The 23522-nt window shown below is 33.5% G+C and overlaps 1 protein-coding gene across 15 annotated transcripts in view; it reads right to left on the bottom strand.

Annotated features, from left to right (window-relative positions):
• LOC141711696 (putative F-box protein At3g16210) overlaps positions 1 to 19011 on the bottom strand; it is an 89945-nt gene extending 70934 nt beyond the window's left edge. For 9 of the 15 annotated variants that reach the window (XM_074514326.1, XM_074514323.1, XM_074514320.1 and 6 more), the window contains exons 1-2: positions 14963 to 18938; positions 12976 to 13896 (exon numbers count right to left, since the gene is read on the bottom strand). In XM_074514326.1, coding sequence (XP_074370427.1) covers positions 14982 to 16061 — 1080 coding nt within the window. In that variant the 5' untranslated portion in view covers positions 16062 to 18938 and the 3' untranslated portion in view covers positions 12976 to 13896; positions 14963 to 14981. Of the gene's footprint in view, positions 1 to 12975; positions 13897 to 14962 lie in introns of all 15 variants that reach the window. The other 6 variants (XM_074514339.1, XM_074514338.1, XM_074514341.1 and 3 more) reach the window with 6 other exon arrangements.
• Positions 19012 to 23522: the final 4511 nt, after the last annotated feature.

Raw genomic sequence — 23522 nt, 5'->3', positions numbered from 1 at the left:
AAAGGTTAGTTTTCAAGTACAAGGGAGGAAAGGAGATTCAATGGCCACTTCACAGGATCCTTCAAGAAAGCCAAGCTGTACTGATAAAGGTTTATTCATCTTTTAAAAAGAACTTTGGGTTCAATGTAACTGCAAGAAGACTGGTTCTAAAGAAGATTGAAGAACTGAGGAGTATTAGAGCTAAAGATGCACTCCCAAAGACTCTAATCATTCCTTACACAGGGAGAAGAGTGCATCTAAGGCCCTACTGGCTGATGGAGTTCATGGATGACAAAGGAGTTAGAAGATTTTTCATATTAGAAGACCAATTGAGCATCTCTAGCAATGAGACTCTTTTGGTGATGCAAGAAAAGCTAAATCTCTCAGAATCTGATGAATTGGAATTCCACAGACAACTCCAAAATCAGATAGAAGAAAATAACAGAAAGCTTGGAAAGATATCCAGACCTTCAAGGAACTAGATAAATCTGCTCAGGCGAGAGGAGCACCTTGAAAATGACTGTGAGCAAATCTTTGTACATTTTGTTAATTGAGGCACTTTACAGTTTTATCTACTTACTTTCAAAGTTGTATTTTTAGAGTGTTTTGTTATCATCAAGTCTCTCTTAATTTAGGGCTACAATTCCAGTAGACATAAATTGGGGGAGATTGTTGTGGATATGTTGTGAACTTGATGATTTCATTAACAAAACACCTTAGTAGATTTTACTTAGTGAAAAATGTAGCACTCGACGGATAAGGATTATAGTCCCGACGAATGACTCAATATAGTCCCGACGGATGATGATTTATTATCCATCGAGTGAGTAGCTTATGTAACAATAAGTCTGTAGCACATTTCTGCATACACATTGTTTAGATTCTGTAAGTAGTACTCAAGTCATGTTGACTTTAACTAGATATGCAAAATAGGTTGATTAATTGTACATAGATGATGTGTTGTAATTCTGCATAAATGAAATGAAGTCAAGTGCCAGATTGCAACCCGACGGATAAACAACAATGTCATTCGACGGATGATCAACAAGACAACCCGACGGATGATCATGAACTCGACGGATGATCATGAACCCGCCGGATAAAGAATTCAAACATCTGTTGACAGTGACAACACAGTCACATGCGTCGAGTTTATGCAAATGGAATGTGGAAGCCTATTCAACTGGGTTTTAGAGAACAAATAAGCATTGTCATTTCCATGTTATTATGAAGATATTCAAAGATGCTGGAATAGAGTAATGAAACAACATAGTATTAGACTTGATATGTTTTGTTTTAATATCTTGTCTTATTACTTTGTAATCTTGGTGATATATAAACCAAGGAGTAGCAAATAGAACAACTAACTAAGCAACCAAGAGAGAAACATTTGTAAGCTGTATTCTTAGAATTTCTCTGCATTCTTAGTTGTTAAAATTTGTAAGCAGTTGTGAGCTAATTGCTACAGGGAGTTCTCTTGATATATTATATATATCTGGTGGATACATTCAAATCCACCGTAAAGTTTTAAAAACTTATGTTTTTAATTATTTGTGTTTTGATTCATTTCAAGTTATTATTCCGCACTCTGCAAATCAATTCACACAGATATATATATATATATATATATATATATATATATATATATATATATTTAAGTTAGAACATTTTTTATTTTTGAAAAAGTTTCAAGAATTCCATTTAACCTCCTTCTTTAATTCTTGTTGCAGTGTTAAGGGACTAACAATTATACAAGAAAATCTACTTTAATTAGTATCAATTCTTTTTTATATATTAAATAAAAATATGTAATCGCTATGTTTATGCAAATTATTAGAACGATTTGAGTACAGATTTCTAGTTTTAATACTTGATTAATATTCAGTAAATACGGTATATGAACCATTCTAACATACTACACGTACATTTATGTATTGTAACGAAGATAAAAGATTGTCGAACAGGAATTGTTCATTGTCTTTGTGCATAGACGTGCGAATGAGGTTGTCATATGTTAACCATATTCTATGTTAGGTTTACCGGAGTCATTGATATCGGAGTATATTGGAAAAAATGACAAAAATAGCAGATTTTTGAAAAAAATTAACAAAAATAGTTATTTTGAAAAAAGTGGCCAATTTTGGCCGATTGAATACTCCACTGTCAGTTGGGTATCCCAATTTGTATAAGATACTCCAGTGGTCGTTGGGTATTTCATATATGGGATACTCCACTGCCAGTTGGGTATCTTGTATAAAGTGGATACTCCACTGCCAGTTGGGTATCTTGTATAAAGTGGATACTCCACTGACAGTTGGGTATCCAATCAGCTAAAGTTGGCCAACTTTTCAAAAATGGGTTATTTTTGTCAATTTTGTGTAAAAATAGGCTAAATTTGTCTTTCACCCAGTATATTGCTTGTAACCCTTTTGAGGAATTTTAATACTAGTGCTTGTTTAAAAAAAGGATAGTCAAACAAATTAGCAAATATAAATTAAATGAGAAAATTGTATTTTATATTTCTTAATTTTGACCAAAAATTAATATAGTATGTCTATTTTCGGAAATTGCAGTTTACATCCTTATTTTCCTTTTTATTGCAGGGGCAAAATATGAATTTTAGCTTAAAAAATTAATTAAACTATATTTTATGTATTCCAAATTGTATTAAAAAATGAATTATATATATATATTTCAATATTTTTGAATTTTGGAGTCATACTAGTAATTTCAATTTTTATTTTTTATTATATGGTGTTAATTTCAAAAATTTATAATTCCACTAAAATTAATTTTAATATATATATATATATTAAATTTAATCATATAATAATTTTAGTATTAAATTCGTTGAATCACTTTTCTTTTAATTATTTGATGTTATTATTTTCGTGTGTATTTAGGGGGATTATTAAAATAAGTATTTTTAGCTTTTTTCGAATTATAAGTACAAATTTAGTTACATTTTACAAAGAAATTTATGTTTTACCTGTCATTATTTTAATTGTAATTGTCAAACGGGGTGCATGTTATATACAAATTGAAAATTAGGAGCAGCAAACCGCAATTTCTTAAAATAGATGTATAATATTAAATTTAGATTAACACCAAGAGATGCAAAATGCAATAACCTCTAAATAAAACTAACGAGAGTACAAAACGGTGGAGAACACGCTATATAACTGGGGCCTTTATATGCAAATTGTATGCAGCCAGCAAGGTCCATTAAAAACCAAGGGCTGCTCCAAAAAAAGTTGATCCAATGACAAGTGATGCAAAGAACCAGGTAAATTAATAAATAGGAATGAAGAAAAGGACCAGCAAAGTTCACACATATCATAATTTCATAAATAGTTCTATGCAAATATAATCCATATCCGGATATTTGCACTGGTAAACAAAACAAAGGATGAAATTATTCTCAAATACGATACTCCAAGATAATTTAAACTGCAGCTTTGGAGTGTTCAGTGTCAGCGAGAACATAACAGTTGGGCTGGCTTATCAAGTAGCAATAACATAAACTAAAAGAAATTCTGGCTTTTTATTCTAAATTTCCAGATGCATGGTTCCGAGCTTTGCTCCTAGAAACTCCCAGACTGCAACTTCTACCTGCACAAAGACTACGCAAATATGTTAGTTCACCTGCTCCTCAAATTTGAGAAACAAAACATACAGCTATTGACCAAAGAAATCTCAGGTCAAGTTTCCTTACTATACTACCATTTCCTGCTATGTTTGCCAGTATAAATTTAAAAACTTTTTCATATTCACTTGACCCACGATTACGCCACTACTCAGAAAATGATAACACACACTTACAAGATCACAACATACAATCAAAACATACTGAAGATTCTTTGAAATGATCATAAACTTTACCATGCTTCGTATTTCCTACTAGTCTAACATGCTTCATATCAATCATTACAACATATCATAGCAATATGATATCCATTTAAACACACTCTAATCTAACTCCCTTGTAATGCAAAGTGTATGCCAACCAGCTAGGTCCAACACAAACCCAAGGCTCCTTCAGAAAAGTTTATCCCAATTTCAGAATAATGACACACAAAATCAGGAAAGTAAAAATAAATAAGCATTATTCAGAAGCAGCAAATTTCAACTATTCCATAAATAAAATGCATTCTCATAATAGAAGTGCTTAGTTTGATTAAAAAACCTTCATTTTCACCACCTCGGGAGAAACAAAGTAGATCTACACATTTGTGTGCTTGGGGGGATAATATGCAAGTGAGCAAACAGTTCTCCTATTGGCAAGACCTCCAATTTATCTTTAATACCTTCAAGTTTACCTAGGCCCCTTTCATTAGTGTAAACATCTATGAGAGCCTGATTCACATAGAGAAAGAGAAAGCTAACTATTTAAGGTCCCCCTTTACCACTCCTTGAGATGACATAGATCATGTTAGAAAATTAGGATTTTAGAGCTTAATTTAATTATGTTCTTGATGTTAATCCTAAAATCTAATGATTGGAAATTGTTCAATGATATTTGAACTTAAATTTTCATGTATGGTTTTAAGAATTTTCTTAATGAAATCCATATGACACACACACGCGCGCGCGCCCGCCCCGCCACGCACCGCACCGCACCGGACCGGACCGGGTCGGGTCGAAGGGCGATTTGGGCGAATGTCTCGGCGTCTCGCGTACGCGAGGCGACCTGGGCGAGGATTTTATTTATTTGAGAATTATTTTAATTTGAATTTATTTATCGGTGATTGGATTATTGGGCTGGGTTCTGAAATAGGCTAAGTAGTCTAAATATATTGAACCTGCAAATAATCTGATCTGTAACAAGTTCTGATATTAGAATCAGAACTTAAGAACTGATGAATAAAATCAGAACTTAACAAGTTCTGATATCAGAATCAGAACTTAAGTACTGATGAGTCGAATCAGAACTTAAGTACTGATGAGTTAAATCAAAACTTAACTTAAGTTCTGATAATAATGTGGGTGTTAATGTGAAAAACTGTTACAAATAATTTAAATTTAAAAGCTGATCAGTTTTGATTTTTTCATTAATGAATTCAAAATCTGATCAGTTTTTATTTTTTATTAATGAAGCAGTTTAATTCAGACATTAAGTGTGTTGACAGTTTCATTTTTCCTCTCCTATAAATAGAGGCTAAACTGAATGAATAAATTATACAACACACTACATTCTCATCTCTTCTCTTCAACCTCTCTGCATTTCTCTCCCACAAGAACTGAAGTGCTGATATTTTTCCGGCGACTGAGGTGCTGGTCGAAGTGGAGGTTTTGTTGCTGCTGTTAACATAAACTCCGAGCTGTTTTATCCTGGTGGAGATATTGCGCACATCCCAAACGCAGCAGGTAGGGGGCAATAATCTCTTCAAAAGCAGCCAGGACTTCGAGCAAGGCCTGGTGACTCAGCTGTAATCATTTTCTTAGCGTTTTGTATCTGTAAACCTTTATTTCAGTCACTGTTGAAAGCTATGGTTTCGGGTACATCTTTCTTTCTCTCTACGTTATTTCAGTTACTGATTTTGTTTACCTGCATGTTTTGTTTTGTTAACTGTGGTCTTGGCCTAAACTTGTTAAATTCTTTATACACTTGCCTCTATGTTGCTATACTTGTTAGTGAGATTCTCAACATTCTTGAAGAGATTATTAGTTATTTAGAATTTAGCATAATGGTTAACGAAAGTGAGGTTATCGTTGGTGGTGGTAGCAGTTCGGGTGTAACTGCTGGGGCCATTGATTGGACCACCTATAGTTTCCCACAGGCTGTTGAACTAACCGGTTTAGCGGAGAAATTCAACGGTGGCATTGGCTTTTCTCGCTGGCAGAAAAGGATGAAGCTGTGGTTGACTATAAAGGGTCTGTGGCCGGTTGTGGAATATGAGAAACCAGTAGTGGATCAAGAGAAGGCTGACACAGTTAAGGCTTTTGCGAAGTGGGCTGAGAAGGATGGAGTGGCTAGAGCGGCCATTCTTGCGGCACTAACAAACACTTTGTTTGATGTCTATTCTTCTGATGCCTACTCCGCAAAACTCTTATGGGAGAAGCTGGACCAGACACATAATACTGACTCACAAGGTCTAGAAAAGTATTCTGTGGCAAGGTTCCTCGAGTTCAAGCTGGTGGACAATAAGTCCATGACTGAGCAGGTGCATGAGTTCGAGATTATAGTGCATGCTTTGAAGGAGTCTGGAATGAATCTCCCGGAGAAGTTCAAGGTGATGAGTGTGATTGAAAAACTCCCGAAGTCTTGGGAAGAGTTCTCTCTCTCCCTGAAAAGACAGAAAGGAGAGATCACCTGGACCAACCTTATGCTGGACATCTCGGTACAAGAACAACACAAGTCCAAACAGGGACATGTGATGCCAACTGAACACGGTACCTCGAAGGTAAACATAGCAACTGTAGGACAAAAGAGGAAGGCTTTTGCTAAGAAAGCTAATAGTAATAAACCTAAGAGTGACAAGGACAAGGCCAAGAAACCCAAGGCAAACAAACCATGCTGGTCTTGTGGGCAGGTTGGGCACTGGAGTAAGGACTGCCCTACGAAGAAAGCGAAGAAAACCGAGGTAGCACAAGCAAATGTTGTGCTTGGAACCGCAAGTGGGCCTGTAGTGAACATGGTTGTTGGTGAGGCTACGGCTTCTGAAACCAATGTTGACCGGTATGTATCCTACAACCCTGTGATATTTTCTACCTATCTGTCAAATGAATGGTTGATAGATACTGGAGCTAATGTACATATTTGTGCTGATATTAGTTTATTTGTATCTTATCAACAGAGTCATAGCCTGACTGTGAAGATGGGGAATGCTAGTGCTGCTCAAGTAAGTGGAGTTGGAAACGTGGATCTGAAGTTCCCTTCAGGACGTATTCTATCTCTGACGAGAGTGCATCATGTTCCCGACATGCGTAGAAATATAATAAGTGGAAGCTGTTTAGTTTCTAGTGGTTTTGAAATTTCGTTCAAGTGTAATAAAGTAGTTCTTATTCACACTGGTACATTCTTTGGCAAGGGTTACTTGTCAAATGGTTTATTTGTTATTAATGCGGATCCCGTTTTGGGAAGTTTGAATAATAATGTTATTCCTACTGTTAATTGTATTGAATCCTCAAATATATGGCATGCTAGACTAGGTCATTTAAACTTTGGTGCTCTTAAGAACATGATGAACTTAGAGTTGATTCCAAAATATACCATAGAAAAGAATTCTAAATGTCAAGTATGTGTGTCTGCTAAACAGATAAGGAAACCTTTTCATAACGTTGTTAGGGATTCAGACTTGTTAGATTTAGTACACACTGATATTTGTGAATTTGGTGGTGTGTTGACCAAGGACCAGTTTAGATACTTCATTACTTTTATAGATGATAGTAGTAGATATTGTTATGTTTATTTACTTAGACATAAGGATGAAGCACTTAGTAAATTCATTATATATAAAACTGAAGTAGAAAAACAAACTAGTAAGTTACTTAAAAGATTGAGATCTGATAGAGGTGGTGAGTATACGAGTAATGCTTTTAATGAATTGTGTGCAAACAATGGTATAGTTCATGAAGTTACTCCACCATACACACCTGAGTCTAATGGGGTTGCTGAGCGAAAGAACAGAACATTTAAAGATATGATTAATAGTATGCTTATTAACTCTGGGTTGCCTAAATATATGTGGGGAGAGGCTCTAAATACGGCTTGCCATATTTTAAATAGAGTCCCTCTGAAATACATGGATAAAACACCCTTGGAGTTATGGAAAGGCAGGATGACTAGTCTTAAGTATCTTCGTGTGTGGGGGTGCCTTGCTAAGGTGCTTGTTCCTGAACACAAGAGAAAGAAACTAGGTCCAAAAACTGTTGACTGTATCTTTCTGGGCTATCTTGAAACCACTACAGCTATGAGATTTTTAGTGTTAAAATCTGACATAGATGATATAGTGGCAAACACGATAGTTGAATTTCGAGATGCGACATTCTTTGAGGATGTCTACCCTATGAAGACTGGAATACCTGAAACGACTTCTGAGGAAGATCCTACTCACACATCAAGTTCTATTCCTGATCATGTGGAAAAGATGACAAATGTGGGGGCGGAACCTAGTAGTAGCTCTATTCCTAAGGAATTAGAGGAACCAAGGAGAAGTAAGCGTGCAAAAGTAGTCAAGGATTTTGGAGGTGATTTCATCACTTACAATATCGAGGACGAACCTTTAACTTTCCGGCAAGCTATGGATTCTTCTGAGTCAAGGCACTGGAAGGGCGCTGTCAAGAGTGAAATTGACTCTATTGTTTCCAATGGAACATGGGAGTTGGTTGATCTCCCTCCTGAGTGTTCTACTATTGGGTGCAAATGGGTCTTTAAAAGGAAGTTGAACCCTGACGGCTCAATAGATAAGTACAAAGCTAGACTGGTAGCTAAGGGTTTTAAGCAAAAGGAAGGAATTGATTATTTTGATACATACTCTCCAGTTGCAAGAATGGTAACAATCCGAATGCTTATAGCATTGGCTTCAGTCCATGGTCTTATCATCCATCAGATGGATGTAAAGACGGCTTTTCTTCATGGTGAACTTGAGGAAGAGATTTATATGGATCAGCCTGATGGATTTGTTGCATCAGGCAATGAAAGGAAAGTATGTAAGTTGATCAAGTCCATCTATGGCTTGAAACAAGCTCCCAGAGATTGGCATAAAAAGTTTGATGAAACTATATTGCCTTTCAGTTATAAGATTAATGAAAGTGATAAGTGTGTCTACACTAAAGTTAAAGGTAATGAGTGTGTTATTTTGTGCCTATATGTGGATGACATTTTACTGTTTGGAACCAATATTGAGATTATTAACGAGACTAAAGAATTCTTGAAAAGGCATTTTGAAATGAAGGATATGGGTGAGGCAAGTGTGATTCTTGGAATCAAATTGATTCAGTCCACTGAAGGAATAACCTTGACTCAATCTCATTATATAAGAGAAATCTATACTTGAGAAATATGGTTATTCACAGTGTAAAATCGCTAGTACACCTTATGATTCGAAAGTTGCCCTTGTCAAGAATACTTCAGGAGTGTCTGTGTCTCAGTTAAGGTATTCTCAGATTATTGGGAGCTTGCAGTATCTTGCTAACTGTACTAGACCAGATATTTCATATTCTGTGTCTAAATTGGCGAGATATACAAGCTGTCCAAACAGAACTCATTGGGATGCTCTTGATAGAGTACTTAGATATCTAAAAGGCACAATGTACCTTAGTTTACACTACAGGAGATTTCCTGGTGTGCTTGAAGGGTACAGTGATGCAAGTTGGATAGCTAAGAAGTCTGGTTCCAATGGAGTGACTGGATACGTGTTCACCTTGGCTGGTGGAGCAATATCCTGGAAGTCAAGCAGACAGACTATTGTTACGCGGTCTACTTTTGAGGCTGAGTTGTGTGCACTTGATGCCACAGGGACGGAGGCTGAATGGTTACACGGACTTATGTCTGCAATACATATAGTAAGCAGACCGCTCCCTGCTATTGCTATTCACTGTGATAGTCGAACAACTATCGACAAGATTAGCAGTAAAAAGCATAATGCTAAAACTAAGAGACACATCCAAGTTAGACTCAAGTCTATAAGGGGTTTAGTGACTGATAGGATCATAGCTATAGAGTTCATAGGAACTCAGAATAATATAGCTGATCCTCTTACTAAAGGACTGGAACCTGCAGTGGTCCTTAAGTCAAGGTTGGGGATGGGATTGTCAACCCATCATAATTCATCAACAGTGGGAACCCAATACACATGAGAGGAGATCCCTCGAAGTGTATTCAATGGGTAATAACAAGCTGTAAGGATGAGTTGGTAGTACCTTTGCTACATAGATGATACTATAGTATCTGAGTCTATCCCCTGTAAACCTAGAAGGTACTGACACTGCCAGAAAAGCAAGAGTGTTAAAACTCTGAATGGGATCAAGTCATTTGACGAGATAGAGGCAGTATATCTCTGGAGATGCCCAGCTAAGCGAATGTAATTGTGTGGTCGCAATTAGAGGATAGGGTTAATCCTTGAAGCATTCGACGAACAGGATCAAGACATGACCATTAATGTCTCAAAGCCGTAGATTGGCACCATAACCTTTGACTTGTCGTCGTCTATGGAATATGGTTATACTAAACGGATTAAGATTCAAGGTGAAACATTCCATCTGAGTCCGATAGCCATTGAAGTAGAGGAATTAGGAGGGTTCAAACCCGGAAGGGTACCGACTCTGAAAAACAAGTCATGATGGGAAATTGATCACATTTCTGTATGGATTTGTGGGGGATTGTTAGAAAATTAGGATTTTAGAGCTTAATTTAATTATGTTCTTGATGTTAATCCTAAAATCTAATGATTGGAAATTGTTCAATGATATTTGAACTTAAATTTTCATGTATGGTTTTAAGAATTTTCTTAATGAAATCCATATGAAATGAGAGTTAAAAGTAGCTTGGAAAAGCTTGGAAAATTTGAGAATGTTTGTCCCACATTGAAATAAATAAAGTGGGTTGTGTGCTTTATATGGTATTACCCACATGAGTAGTATACAACTACTAAGGTGTGTGATGGTCCATTGTGTTGTTGTGTGCTTCACGCGCACACACACACGCGCGCGCGTGCGCGCCCCGCCACGCACCGCACCGGACCGGACCGGGTCGGGTCGAAGGGCGATTTGGGCGAATGTCTCGGCGTCTCGCGTACGCGAGGCGACCTGGGCGAGGATTTTATTTATTTGAGAATTATTTTAATTCGAATTTATTTATCGGTGATTGGATTATTGGGCTGGGTTCTGAAATAGGCTAAGTAGTCTAAATATATTGAACCTGCAAATAATCTGATCTGTAACAAGTTCTGATATTAGAATCAGAACTTAAGAACTGATGAATAAAATCAGCACTTAACAAGTTCTGATATCAGAATCAGAACTTAAGTACTGATGAGTCGAATCAGAACTTAAGTACTGATGAGTTAAATCAGAACTTAACTTAAGTTCTGATAATAATGTGGGTGTTAATGTGAAAAGCTGTTACAAATAATTTAAAAGCTGATCAGTTTTGATTTTTTCATTAATGAATTCAAAATCTGATCAGTTTTTATTTTTTATTAATGAAGCAGTTTAATTCAGACATTAAGTGTGTTGACAGTTTCATTTTTCCTCTCCTATAAATAGAGGCTAAACTGAATGAATAAATTATACAACACATTACATTCTCATCTCTTCTCTTCAACCTCTCTGCATTTCTCTCCCACAAGAACTGAAGTGCTGATATTTTTCCGGCGACTGAGGTGCTGGTCGAAGTGGAGGTTTTGTTGCTGCTGTTAACATAAACTCCGAGCTGTTTTATCCTGGTGGAGATATTGCGCACATCCCAAACGCAGCAGGTAGGAGGCAATAATCTCTTCAAAAGCAGCCAGGACTTCGAGCAAGGCCTGGTGACTCAGCTGTAATCATTTTCTTGGCGTTTTGTATCTGTAAACCTTTATTTCAGTCACTGTTGAAAGCTATGGTTTCGGGTACATCTTTCTTTCTCTCTACGTTATTTCAGTTACTGATTTTGTTTACCTGCATGTTTTGTTTTGTTAACTGTGGTCTTGGCCTAAACTTGTTAAATTCTTTATACACTTGCCTCTATGTTGCTATACTTGTTAGTGAGATTCTCAACAGATCATTCTTGTGATTTTTCATTTTTTTTCTACACTTTATAATACCCTGTTTTATACGTGAAATAAGACATTATTCAGCTTCTCCCTAGCTTTTAAAGTGAATTACAGATGAAAATAGACTTTAATCTAACAATAACCATGATAACAGTCTTATAACTTAAACTGAGTTGCTTGCTGCAGTGCTCTTTACTTATATCCGTTAACTTTACTACCATAACATACTGTTTATACCAAGACCACATTACCTCGAAAACCAAAAGGTTCTGCCTACCAAAACCGAAAAGTTGTCTTCATCGAGTATAACAACAAAGGTTCCAACTCAAGTAAAAGAGTTCAAATATATCGTAAGAGATGCACCATTTATTAAATGAAAACAAAATATTAAATGGACCATCTCTGGCAATAGTAACAGGAGTATTGCCGCAGAGTATTTAATTAAAACCCACACTATTTATAAACATTATTCCCATAGTGCCAGCTTATGAGTTATCTCATGTTCGTCCATGAAAGTATAGTGTAGTACAGAGTATAGAGAGATGTGTATGCACAAAGAAGAAGATTACGCAACATTTTTAACGGAAGCTAATTGTTGAAAAAACAATGCACCAGATAAACAATGTTGCTGTACTTCATATTACCCCCAAATTTCATGGTGTTATACCGTAAATAAGCCGAATCGAACTATCGAGTGCTCAGCTTAAAAAAAAAAAAATATCAAGCCAAATTAATATTGATATCAAAAAGAGTAATGAGTAAATTAATTAACAAATATATTAATTTCTAGAACATAAGTATATAATATACACAACTATTCAACTATCCCATCTATATTTTAGAGCAAGTTCATGATCATAGCCATGAGCTAGTTACCGTTCACAAGCCCCGTTCACAAGTCATGGAGCTTGTTCACGGCTTCAAATGGCCTCAAATATCGATACAAACTCTTTTATGATCAAGTTTGGCTCGTTCATGAAACGAATCGTAAAAACATGTTCAAGTTCGGTTCATATATAAACCGAGCCTAGCTCAGGCTAATGGCCAGAACTTGGTGAGTGTCTCGACTCGATTAGACCCTTTCAATTTCCACAATCATTCCAATATGTATGAACTATTGTAAAAGAAGTATACTATCTAATCCAATTTTTTTTTGTGAAAAATGAATGGTGAATGCAATGAGCAAAAAAGCAACACTAACAGGCTCAAATATTTAGTTATTGAAGGACATAAATAAATTAAAATACATAGAATCAATACAAATAGACGCATTTTAATTGAAATAGTAAGAAGACCGTACCTGTCCTTCATGTAGAGATTACAGTATAATTTGACCTAACCCCTCCATTTTATATATTTTGAGATATTGAGCCCTCTTCTTCTGTGATATGACCGCTTTTAGCACGGAGTTGTAAATATTAACTTTAGGTAGTTTCGGTTTAAGAAAATAACCTCACAGTTTATTTAAATATATTAAATTTACTTGAGCAGCTAATTTTTTAACCGAAACTGTAAAAAAGAATCACCAGATTAATGCAAATAATATTAAAAATTAATCAATATTGGAAGTTAAGACCAATAAAAATAAAGATCACGGGGTATTCGAGTGTCCTGCATCATAAAGTTAACACAGACTAGTAATTGTTATGCAAATCTTTCTAACATGTTATGCAGATAATTATGCAGTCTAATGATGTTAAAAGATTGTCAAAAAAATTAGAAAAAATAGAATAAAACTGGCAAACACGATTAGCAAAACAGAAAGAAATGGCCAACATACTCTAATATTACACTCCAGCCAGCAAGGTCCAATAGGAGCCCAAGGCTGCTCCAAATAAGTGATACAATTTTCAGATAAGTGATTCAAAAAACCAGGTAAATTAGGGAATAGGAAAGAAGAAAAGTAGGTCCAGCAAAGTTCACACACATCATATATTAAATAGTTCTATGCAAATATAATCCATGACCAGATATTTGCACTGGTGAAAAACAATCCATGAAATTATTCTCAAATACGACGGTCCAAGATAATTTGAAAAACTGCAGCTTTGGAGTGTTCAGTGTCACTCGTAAGAACATAACAGTTGAGCTGCTTATTAAGTAGCAATAACATAAACTAAAAGAAATTCTGGCTTTTGTTTTATATTTCCAGTTGCATGGTCCCAGGTTTTGCTCTTGGAAACTCCAATCACCACATTGCAACTTCTACCTGCATGAAACACTACACAAATATGTTAGATCATCTGCTCCACAAATTTAAGAAACAGGAATACAGTATTGACCAAAGAAATCTTGTAATAGAGACATCACCCTCGTGTCCCTCACGGGAGATTGAGGATTCAAGCCACTCACTGAATCTTTAGGATTGACATGCTTTTAGGCTAATGATTTAATTTATAAAGGGAAACTGCTGTGGAAATATCAAATTCTCAAATTGACATGCTTAAATCTTTGATTGTTTGAGAAGAAATAATTGATTGACAAAATGAATTTAAACAACTTATATTCAGACTAGAATTTTAAAATCTGTACAAGTGACAAGCGAATTTCACCACCATAATTCTGGGAACCAAAAGAAAATTGATGATTATACCCATAGGCGTTTTGATTGTTTCAGGACAAGGAAGGTCTATCTTGAGTATTATTCTCTCTACCAGGTTCTCAATCAAAACATTCATTTAGAAATTATACTAGTTATGGTTACATCTCCCTATCTATTATATACATTTCAACTAATCCTGATCCTAGACAAGCATAATCATACAAAAAATGTGAACCTTGAATTAATATTCATCCATAATCGTCAAAAGAAAAAGATAAGCAATGTTCCCACAAATTCCCAAATGTCTACTATTGGTCAGCCAACCATGTCACATTTCGTCAAAAAAACAATGAATTAATAGTTTTGTTTTACCAACTACCACGAAGATGAATTCGATACCCTGCTTCTTTAGGACCGTATTCTTAAGCAATAGTGGACTTAACAATCCTAATGGCACATATTACAGTTACTATTTTTTTATTATGCTCAGCCAATACGATTCCATCCTACTTGGAATTTTTTTTATGCGAGAGAAGTGGCAAGAAAAGGGTTAATTAGTACCCAGTCAAATGATAAACTAATCAAAACTGTAGCCTGTGTAGACCTAATCCTTAATTTTAAGAAATAAGATAAGAATGAATTCCCATAAGCTCAATTACTATACATCCAACAGAAATAACATGAGAACAATGAAAAATACATAAATAAAAAGTAATGCATTTAAAGTGAAAATATAAGAGTGTACCTTTTACCTCGTGTAGAAACTACAAAATAGTTTGACTAATCCCCTCCAGTTCTTTGTCAAGTAATGCGAGACTTGGGGAGTAATTATATATTAGTCCCCAACAGAGCTCGTATTCAGTGTTCCTTGGACTGCTCACATTCCTGGGGTCACGCAGAGAAACCTTGTTTTCCATATCTACCACTATAACATCTCCATTCTTCATAAATCCTGCGGGAAATCCCGAGGGAAAGGAACAAATTTTCAAAAAAGACATTCCAGAACCATCATTTTCTTTCAACATCCGTAGGCTATTACCTTCACCGGAACGAAAAGTAAATAGATACAGGGATTCTTGAAACACTACAAGATGCCCACCCAGTTCTCCATAATAAAGAAAAGCATCAGGCAAACTCGTAGCTTTGAATGTCTCGCACTCCAGATTGAATGATACTATATTGTTATGATTCTCTGCCCCAGCCCAGTAGAAAAAAGGATTCACAAAAGCAGCTGATAATGGACAATCAAAACGGGGAATAAGCCGCTCAACAGGAGTTTCAATTCTTCTCCAACAATCTGTTCTCAGTGAGTAGATCTCAGCTACGGAAAAATCATCAGATAAAAAGTTCAAGATTCTGATAACTTTGTAGTCACGGACATCCGGAAGGAAGGCTAACCCAAGAGCTTCAAGACGAAATTTAGATTTGTTATATGTACCACGAACACCTGGGAGAGGCTTAATTTTTCCAAGGCTGGGATTCCACAAGTACAAATCAGAGTGATCTATGTTTACTATCAGAAGAAGACCATTACAGCAACCTGCTATACTACAACCCCATCCCAATTCTGGAATTGGACAGTTTACTTTCAACTTTTCAACTAGGGTTTCATTGCACCGAAATGAGAAATAATCTGTCAGATACAAACCCCTAAGTAATCTAATGACAAGATACTCTTTCTCGTCAGCCGATTTTAGACTCAGATGTAAACTGATGAAGTGCGGATCACTGACTAAATTGTACCATGATTTGCAAACACATATGCACTGCATCAGAGATTTGACGGGGAGCGTTATGAGGATTTTAATCACTAAAGGGTCTGTCAGGTCATTTAGAATCGCCATGGCGATTCTTCAGATTATAGACCAGAACTGATCAGTCAATTGATGGTTATGAGATCTACAATTTGGTGAAACAAATTTGGGACAATTAAGGTTGGTTTTCGCATATGGAGGGTTTGGTTTGGAGTCCGGACCATATGAAGATATTTAATTTATAATTTATATATTTATGCATTAATTTGACATCTTCAATAATCTCGTTTGAATGCACTACAGCTTAAAGATTGTGCATATACAGCAAATTGAATTAAATTGTACACGCCTAATTCGAACTTTCTAGATGTACACCAGAATCTCTAATGCTTAAATAATTTTTAAAGTGTGGAATATACACATAGAAATATTATGAGAATATTTGATTTGAGTTACTGTTGCGGAACTTGTAACAACTTTTCTTTATTGGTATTTGTAACACCTCACTTATATCATACCAAGCTCGCTCTACAAAACTCCAAATCTAACATACCTAGTATGTACCACTCAGATAGTCAGATATAGGATATGGGAATTAGAGAGACTGTAAGAGCTTCGGCTTTTTAAATAAAATTTCTGCTAACCTGTTAAAACCATATATATCACAAAATCTCAAATATACCATCGGCTCCTTAATTTCAAGCTTTAGAATCGTACTTATATCATTTCAACAATCAACACCTTTGTTTTTCCACGCACATAGATCAGTTGCCCTAGTTCTTCACAAATATATTTCTAGACTATATGTTTTGTAATTATAGCCAACATCACAGGTAAAGGATCATAATGTTGAAGTAGAGAGGAAAGTAGGGTTTTATAATAATAGAAAAATTACAAAATATAGTTATAGCCTATCCCATGATTCTCTGCTAATTATTTATGTGTTAACAATTACCCTCGAACTCTACTCGCAATGCTAAATAAATAAGTAACGAGAATTTGCCAAAACCAGCAATTAAGCCTTTTTCAACATAGCAAAAGAAGAAGCACCCATGCCATCCGCTAGCCAACAAAACAACACCAAAATCCAAACAAATTCAGAACGAAACCAAAGCTGAAAGCACGACAAAAAGAAAATTGAAACGAAACCGAGCCTAATACAAGCTAAATCTGAACTGACATACATACTGATTCCATACTTAACCAGAAACCAATTTCTAATCCTAAATTTGTGGGAAAATAATGGGAAAAAAATCCCACCAAGGGGGAAATCAGGAAATGCCACTAGGGTAGTGAACATTTCCAATTAATGATTTAAAGGCCAGGAGAAAAAAACAATCACACGTAAGGGCCCAACTAAAAAACGGACAAAATTAAGGCAGAAACTGAATTCACTCTAAAAAACAACAATAAAAGTTTGTCTTACCGAATGCAAAAAAGAGAGCCCAACAATCATGATCCAATTTAATGACACCCTAGAAAATCTAAACCAATTTGTAGAAGAGTGAAAGACCCAGCATACCTGCATCTCTTTATCAACCCACCCAAATCAAATTTACCTAGCTTTTGATACAAAGCACAGTCTTCTTACAATTAACTAGTTACGAAGTACAACATAAGAGCTGATTATTTCGCCAAATCAAAACAATAACCAGGAATTTGTCCTACAAGAAACTATATAACAACAGAACTCTCTCATAATTCACAAACAATTATACATTATATTACACATAATACCATATACTTGTATTCCAGGGACAACCATGACCAGCTCAAATTTTTACCATACATGTATATGAATTCAGTAAAACCATGAAATAACGCAAGATAGGAGCAATTAGTCAGCTAATATTTAGCAACCCGAAAAATAACTGAAATGAAGCCTAATTGTTAAACTACTCTAATAAGAAATAGGGCCTATTAGCAACCTACGAAATAGTAAATTACAACAAAACTGATCCTAATTGTTATACTGGTCTCATCACAAACAGTAATTTCTTATGAATAATTATTTTCAACATGCAACAAATAAAATAACAGGAAATCGGATAAAAAGCAATTGCAAATGTTGCATTAAAAAAAGACTGTTAAGAGAGTATACGTATTGCCTTCCATTCCGTGACAGTGGCGGAACCAGGATTTTGAAAGAAAATTCTAATTGGGGGCTGATCGTCAGGGTTTCAAACCCTCCATTTCTTCGAGACTCTTATAGGAACAGATCTATACCTTGATTCCCCAATTATTAGAATTAAGGTACAGATATCTTATGCTTGTACAGTACTCAAACCATTCCCATTCCATTCCCATTAACCCCACCATCTTGCCTCCCCTTCTCCCTCAAATCCACAGCATTAAACGCCGCAAAAACAGCACTCAAATTATTCACCCTATCAAACAAACTCCTCTCCCCCACATTCCCCCCAAACCCAATCACCCCATTTCCCACACTTCCCACATTCCCCACAATGGCAACATGATCAAGAGCCTCTTTAGCCCTTTTTTCGCGTAAAATTGGCCTCCTTAACCTTCATATCAGCTGACAATTTAGCTACACAAGCTGCCTTACTCATGGAATCATATGAAATCTTGGCAGCAGCAAGCAATGCAGCTGCACTTTTCCTATCAATCCCCTCTTTACTCCCTCCACTCTTCCCCCGAAAATCGGAGAAAATTGAGCAAACTGTACAAACATAAGATATCTATACCTTAAATATCTATATCGTTTACCCTCTAGATTTGTTGTCCACTCCCGTGATCTCATTCATGTAGATCTGAGATGTAATTATAGGGAGTAATAGTGTACTGTTGCAGATAGATCCAAGTTCAATTTCATTAGTACCATTTTACCGTATGACTATGTCAATACAACCATATCTCTGGGACTTCGTATCGTAACCAATGACTAGAGAGTAAAGGGGTAGTCTGGTCTTTTGGACAAGGAAGAGTATCAGTATTGGATCATGTGGCATTCTGTTTTGTGGCCATCAAATAGGAGGAAGGTACGTGTCCCAGAGATGGCTAAATAGGGCAAGACAGCACTGAATGGACGGGAATGATGCTTTGTTTTCATTTTGTTATCGTTGTTATCTTCCCTATTAAATTATTTCCTTTATACTTTAAATATTAGTACTCCCTCCGTCTTTAAATATTAGTACTCCATCCGTCCCAACCATTTCTTTACAGTTTCCTTTTTCCGATGTCCCATCCAATTCTTTACATTTCAAAACTTACCAAAAATAGTTAATGGGTCTCACCACTTTTTCACTTTTCCTTCCCCATCACACTACTTTTACTCCATTATCTCCTTTTTATACATTAAAAATCAGTGGGTCCCACCACTTCACCCAATTTTCTTTCTCTTTTTCACTATTTTATATATATTTCTTAACCTCTGTGCCCAAACCAAACGTAAAGAATTGGTTGGGACGGAGGGAGTACAAGAATTATTGCAAACTAGCATAAAAACACATGCAAGGCACGGGTTATATTCTAGAATTCTATCTTAAGTTATGAATTAATATCGTCATTTAAATCATTTCGAATTTTATTTGTTATAATTTTAATCTTTTCTTATAATAATTAGATAATATATTGTAAATTATTTCTATAAAATTAAATATTCTCGATTAAACTTTTTATAAAAAATATTTAGGTTTTTTAATCATTTGAAATTACAAATCAATACAACATTTTCATTAAATATAATAACATGTATCAAATGAAACTGCACAACATTGAGTAGTGTAAGTTTTATTTATTTAATTTTAAATATAAAATTAATTTCAAAGTATGTATGAAAATTGCTAGCATTAAATATCATATTCGTAAAATTAAATTTATTTATTTTAATTAATAATTTTTAAAAAAATTGAGTTCTGTAATCTTTATAAATCTCTGACACACATGCAGTACACGTGTCCGCACACACGTAAATTCAACTTAATTTATTAAATAATTGTTGGAATTTAATTGAATACATATAATTTAATCTTTCAATATCCTTTTAAAGTTCATCAATATCAAATTAGAGCACAAATATATAAAAATTTTATTTATTTAATACAAAATGTGTAAAACCGTTGTTAAAATTTTGTTAAATAAATATTTCATAATTTTGAACTATCCTTTTAAGGTTCATCAATATTAAATTTGGTTATTCAAAAAGGAAAGATTATTAATTTAATATAATTTTATTAATAATACAATGTAAAATTATCTTATCTATTTGATCTACACAAGTATAATTATTGTTCAACATATGTGTAGAACTTAAGTTATATATTTGTTAAACACTTGTCTTAAATTGTTTAAGAATAAATTATAAAATGTAATAAATATATTTTCGTTATAAATTATGTGTATTCAATATAATTTTAACTATTTTTTTAATAAACGATGTTGAACCAAAGTTATATATGAGTTGGGAGATAGGTTTACACGTTAAGACTGTTTGTACCGAATCTCATCTTATATATATAATATTGGACATGTGGATGACCTTGGATAAAACCTTGATATTAGACTATTTTCTCATATAATGCATAAGAATATATTTGTAAATATATAAAATATGATCGAATTTACAAATACACCCTTAAAATTTTATTCATGTAAAATCTTTTGATCTCGGGATTGTCATGTGAGGATGGCTCAGACCCATCTTTCTCCCGTACATGTGTATGTATGTATGTATATATGTATGTATGTATGTATGTATGTATGTTTGTTTGTATGTATGTATGTATGTATGTATGTTGTGTGTGTGTTGTGTGTGTATGTTATGTGTGTGTATTATGTAATCATATCAAATTTGGTGACGACTAATTTCAAATTTTGAGTATTTTTTAAAAACCGAGTTAAGTCTGAAAAACAATAACCTGACACCGATCAAGTTAGTAAGTTTGATACCTATTAGTTCTTAATTTGATTTTACAAAAAAGAGTCTCAAACACATCAATCCTTATTTATATAGCATTTACAAAAAATTTGTCATATTTGTAAGATACTTTTATCGAGATCGTAATTTTGAACCTATAAAACTGGATAATGACGATTACTTTATGCTGGATCACATTGTCAAATTTCGAGTATGTTTTAAAAAATAAGTGAAGTACTAATTTTGAATTCGAAATAAGCTGAAGTTTAATGGCTCTTTATACCCGTGAATGTTTATTTATTTTTAAATATTTTTAAAAAATATAATACTATGTACATTTTAATTATGTATTCATTAACACATTTATAATTACTTAATAGTTATAATTTTTTAATAAAAGTTATTGTATTTTTATCAAATATAAAGAGTTTATGATCAAAAAATTGAATTTTACGTCTCACTAACTTTCTTAGGAAATTACGATGGTTTCAATTATTTATATGCTAAATATCTGATTTATGTACATGTATAATCATTATTAATATATAGTGAGGCAATTCATTACTTAAATAACATGTATTTATAATTATTCATAAATTAAAATTATGTAATAAATAAATTGCAATAATTTATATATGGTATTCATATTATCACTGACAAACAATCTATATCTGTTTTTTACGCGACCAAGTATCAATCACGTAACATAAATATAAATTATACATTGTAAGACTTATTTTTGATGTTCATGATTTTTTCAAGAATTTGAAGGAAAAATTGTAATTATATCGTTATTTAAACTATTTTTAAGTTTCTTTCATTACAACTCTAATATTTCTTCATACAATAATTTGATAATAATGTATACTATTCTCCTAAAATTAAATATATTTCAATTCGATAAAGTTTTATAAATATCAGTTGAACTGGTTAATTTCTTCAAATTATTGAACAATATATATTTTTTAAATAGTATAAAATGTATTGAATCAATGCTACAATATAGTATATAGTATATATATATATATATATCTTTTATTTGAATAATCCAAAATATTTTACAATATTATCTCGATCAATGAATATTGCTTATCTAAAACAATTCTGTTTAAAAAGCTAGTTTTTTTAAAGTGAAAAATAAAAAATAAATCGATTTAATATATCATCATAGTTTTAACAAATCTCGTGAGATTTCATGTCAAATTTCTAATAGTTTTAAAATCGGGACAAGTCCCTAAAATAATAATGCGCTGCCATTGATTTTAGTAATTTTAACACAAATAATCAATTGACTTGATCCTGTAAAAATCTCAAACACATTAATTTATATTAATATAAGATATCAAAAAATTTCATATTATTGGTAAGAAATTCTCGTCGAGCTTGTAATTTAAATTTACTAAACGTGGAATGTGACGATGTTTTTCGTCATGTAGTCAAATTTCGAGTATTTTTTAAACAACCGGCCAAGTTCTGATTTAAATTTTGAAATAAACTAAAATGCGTTGACTTATTATAATTCGAAATTATCTAAATATGTAATATCAATATAGATTATTTATATATATGCGATTCTATTTTCATTATTTTTTTAAAAAATTTATATGTACATTTTAAATACTTTTTATAATAAAAAATGTTAAAAATATATGAGATATATTTTCAAACTAAAAAATAATAAAAAAAATAAGATAATAATCCATTTATGTACTATGCCTAACTTCTGAAATTCAGTTCTTCAAAATTAACTGTACAAATATTTAAGTAACTATTTTTTTTTTGTGAAATTTAAGTAGTTATCTCTAAAGTTAAATAAAATATTCCTTTAGCACACTTACATATTATTTGTCTGATAAAAAGCACATGTGACAGTGTAATGTAGTGATACGAGGTTGTATATGTGAATGAAATATCTTGATTTCGATTCTCACAAAACACAATTTTTATGTAAATATTAAAAATAGGGGTAGTTTAGTCTTTTGAATGATACTTTTTAATTTCAAAATGTTATCCTCTTGATTTGCTATTATATATAGATAGAAGAGATATTTATTTTTCTAAAAAAATTGAATATAATTTAAACTTTTCCCAGTTTTACGCATTATAATAATTTGTATTCAATTTTCGCTCATCCCGTAATTTGTGCATGTAAGCCTAATTAATAAATTAGGAATGATGGTATGTCAAGTTTAATAAGGGGTTACAAGTTCTAATTTAATAAAATATTAATTTTTTAATAAAGATTTACACATATGACAATATTGTGAATGAATATGGGGGGTAAAGTTTTTAATGAGATCGCATCTATGGTATTAATTTTTTCAAAAAATTGTTGGATTGCTTAGAATTCAACAACGATGTGTTGAGTTTGTTCAATTTTAATTTGGATTGTATACGTAGATGTCATAGGTATTTTTATTATTAAATTAATTACTTTCAAAAAACAAAGAGAAAAAAAGGGAAAAGGCCCAATTACCTAATTTTAAAATTGGGTATCCTTAATGCCTTCATTCGCGTTTACGGCTCAATGCATCCCACAGCAGCAAACACCAAGGATGATTATGGATATCTCTGACCTCTGTAGCATAGTAGATTGAAACGAGTAATAGTTGTATGTGACAATTTTCTAACGAGTTTCATAACATGTTATACTCATTTTAAAATATGGGTATCAA

The sequence above is a fragment of the Apium graveolens genome, chromosome 3 (genome assembly GCF_009905375.1).
Source record: "Apium graveolens cultivar Ventura chromosome 3, ASM990537v1, whole genome shotgun sequence".
NCBI classification, from domain to species: Eukaryota; Viridiplantae; Streptophyta; class Magnoliopsida; order Apiales; family Apiaceae; genus Apium; species Apium graveolens.
The sequence above is the reverse complement of the archived record's forward strand: the minus strand, read 5'-3'. Positions and strand labels throughout refer to the sequence as shown.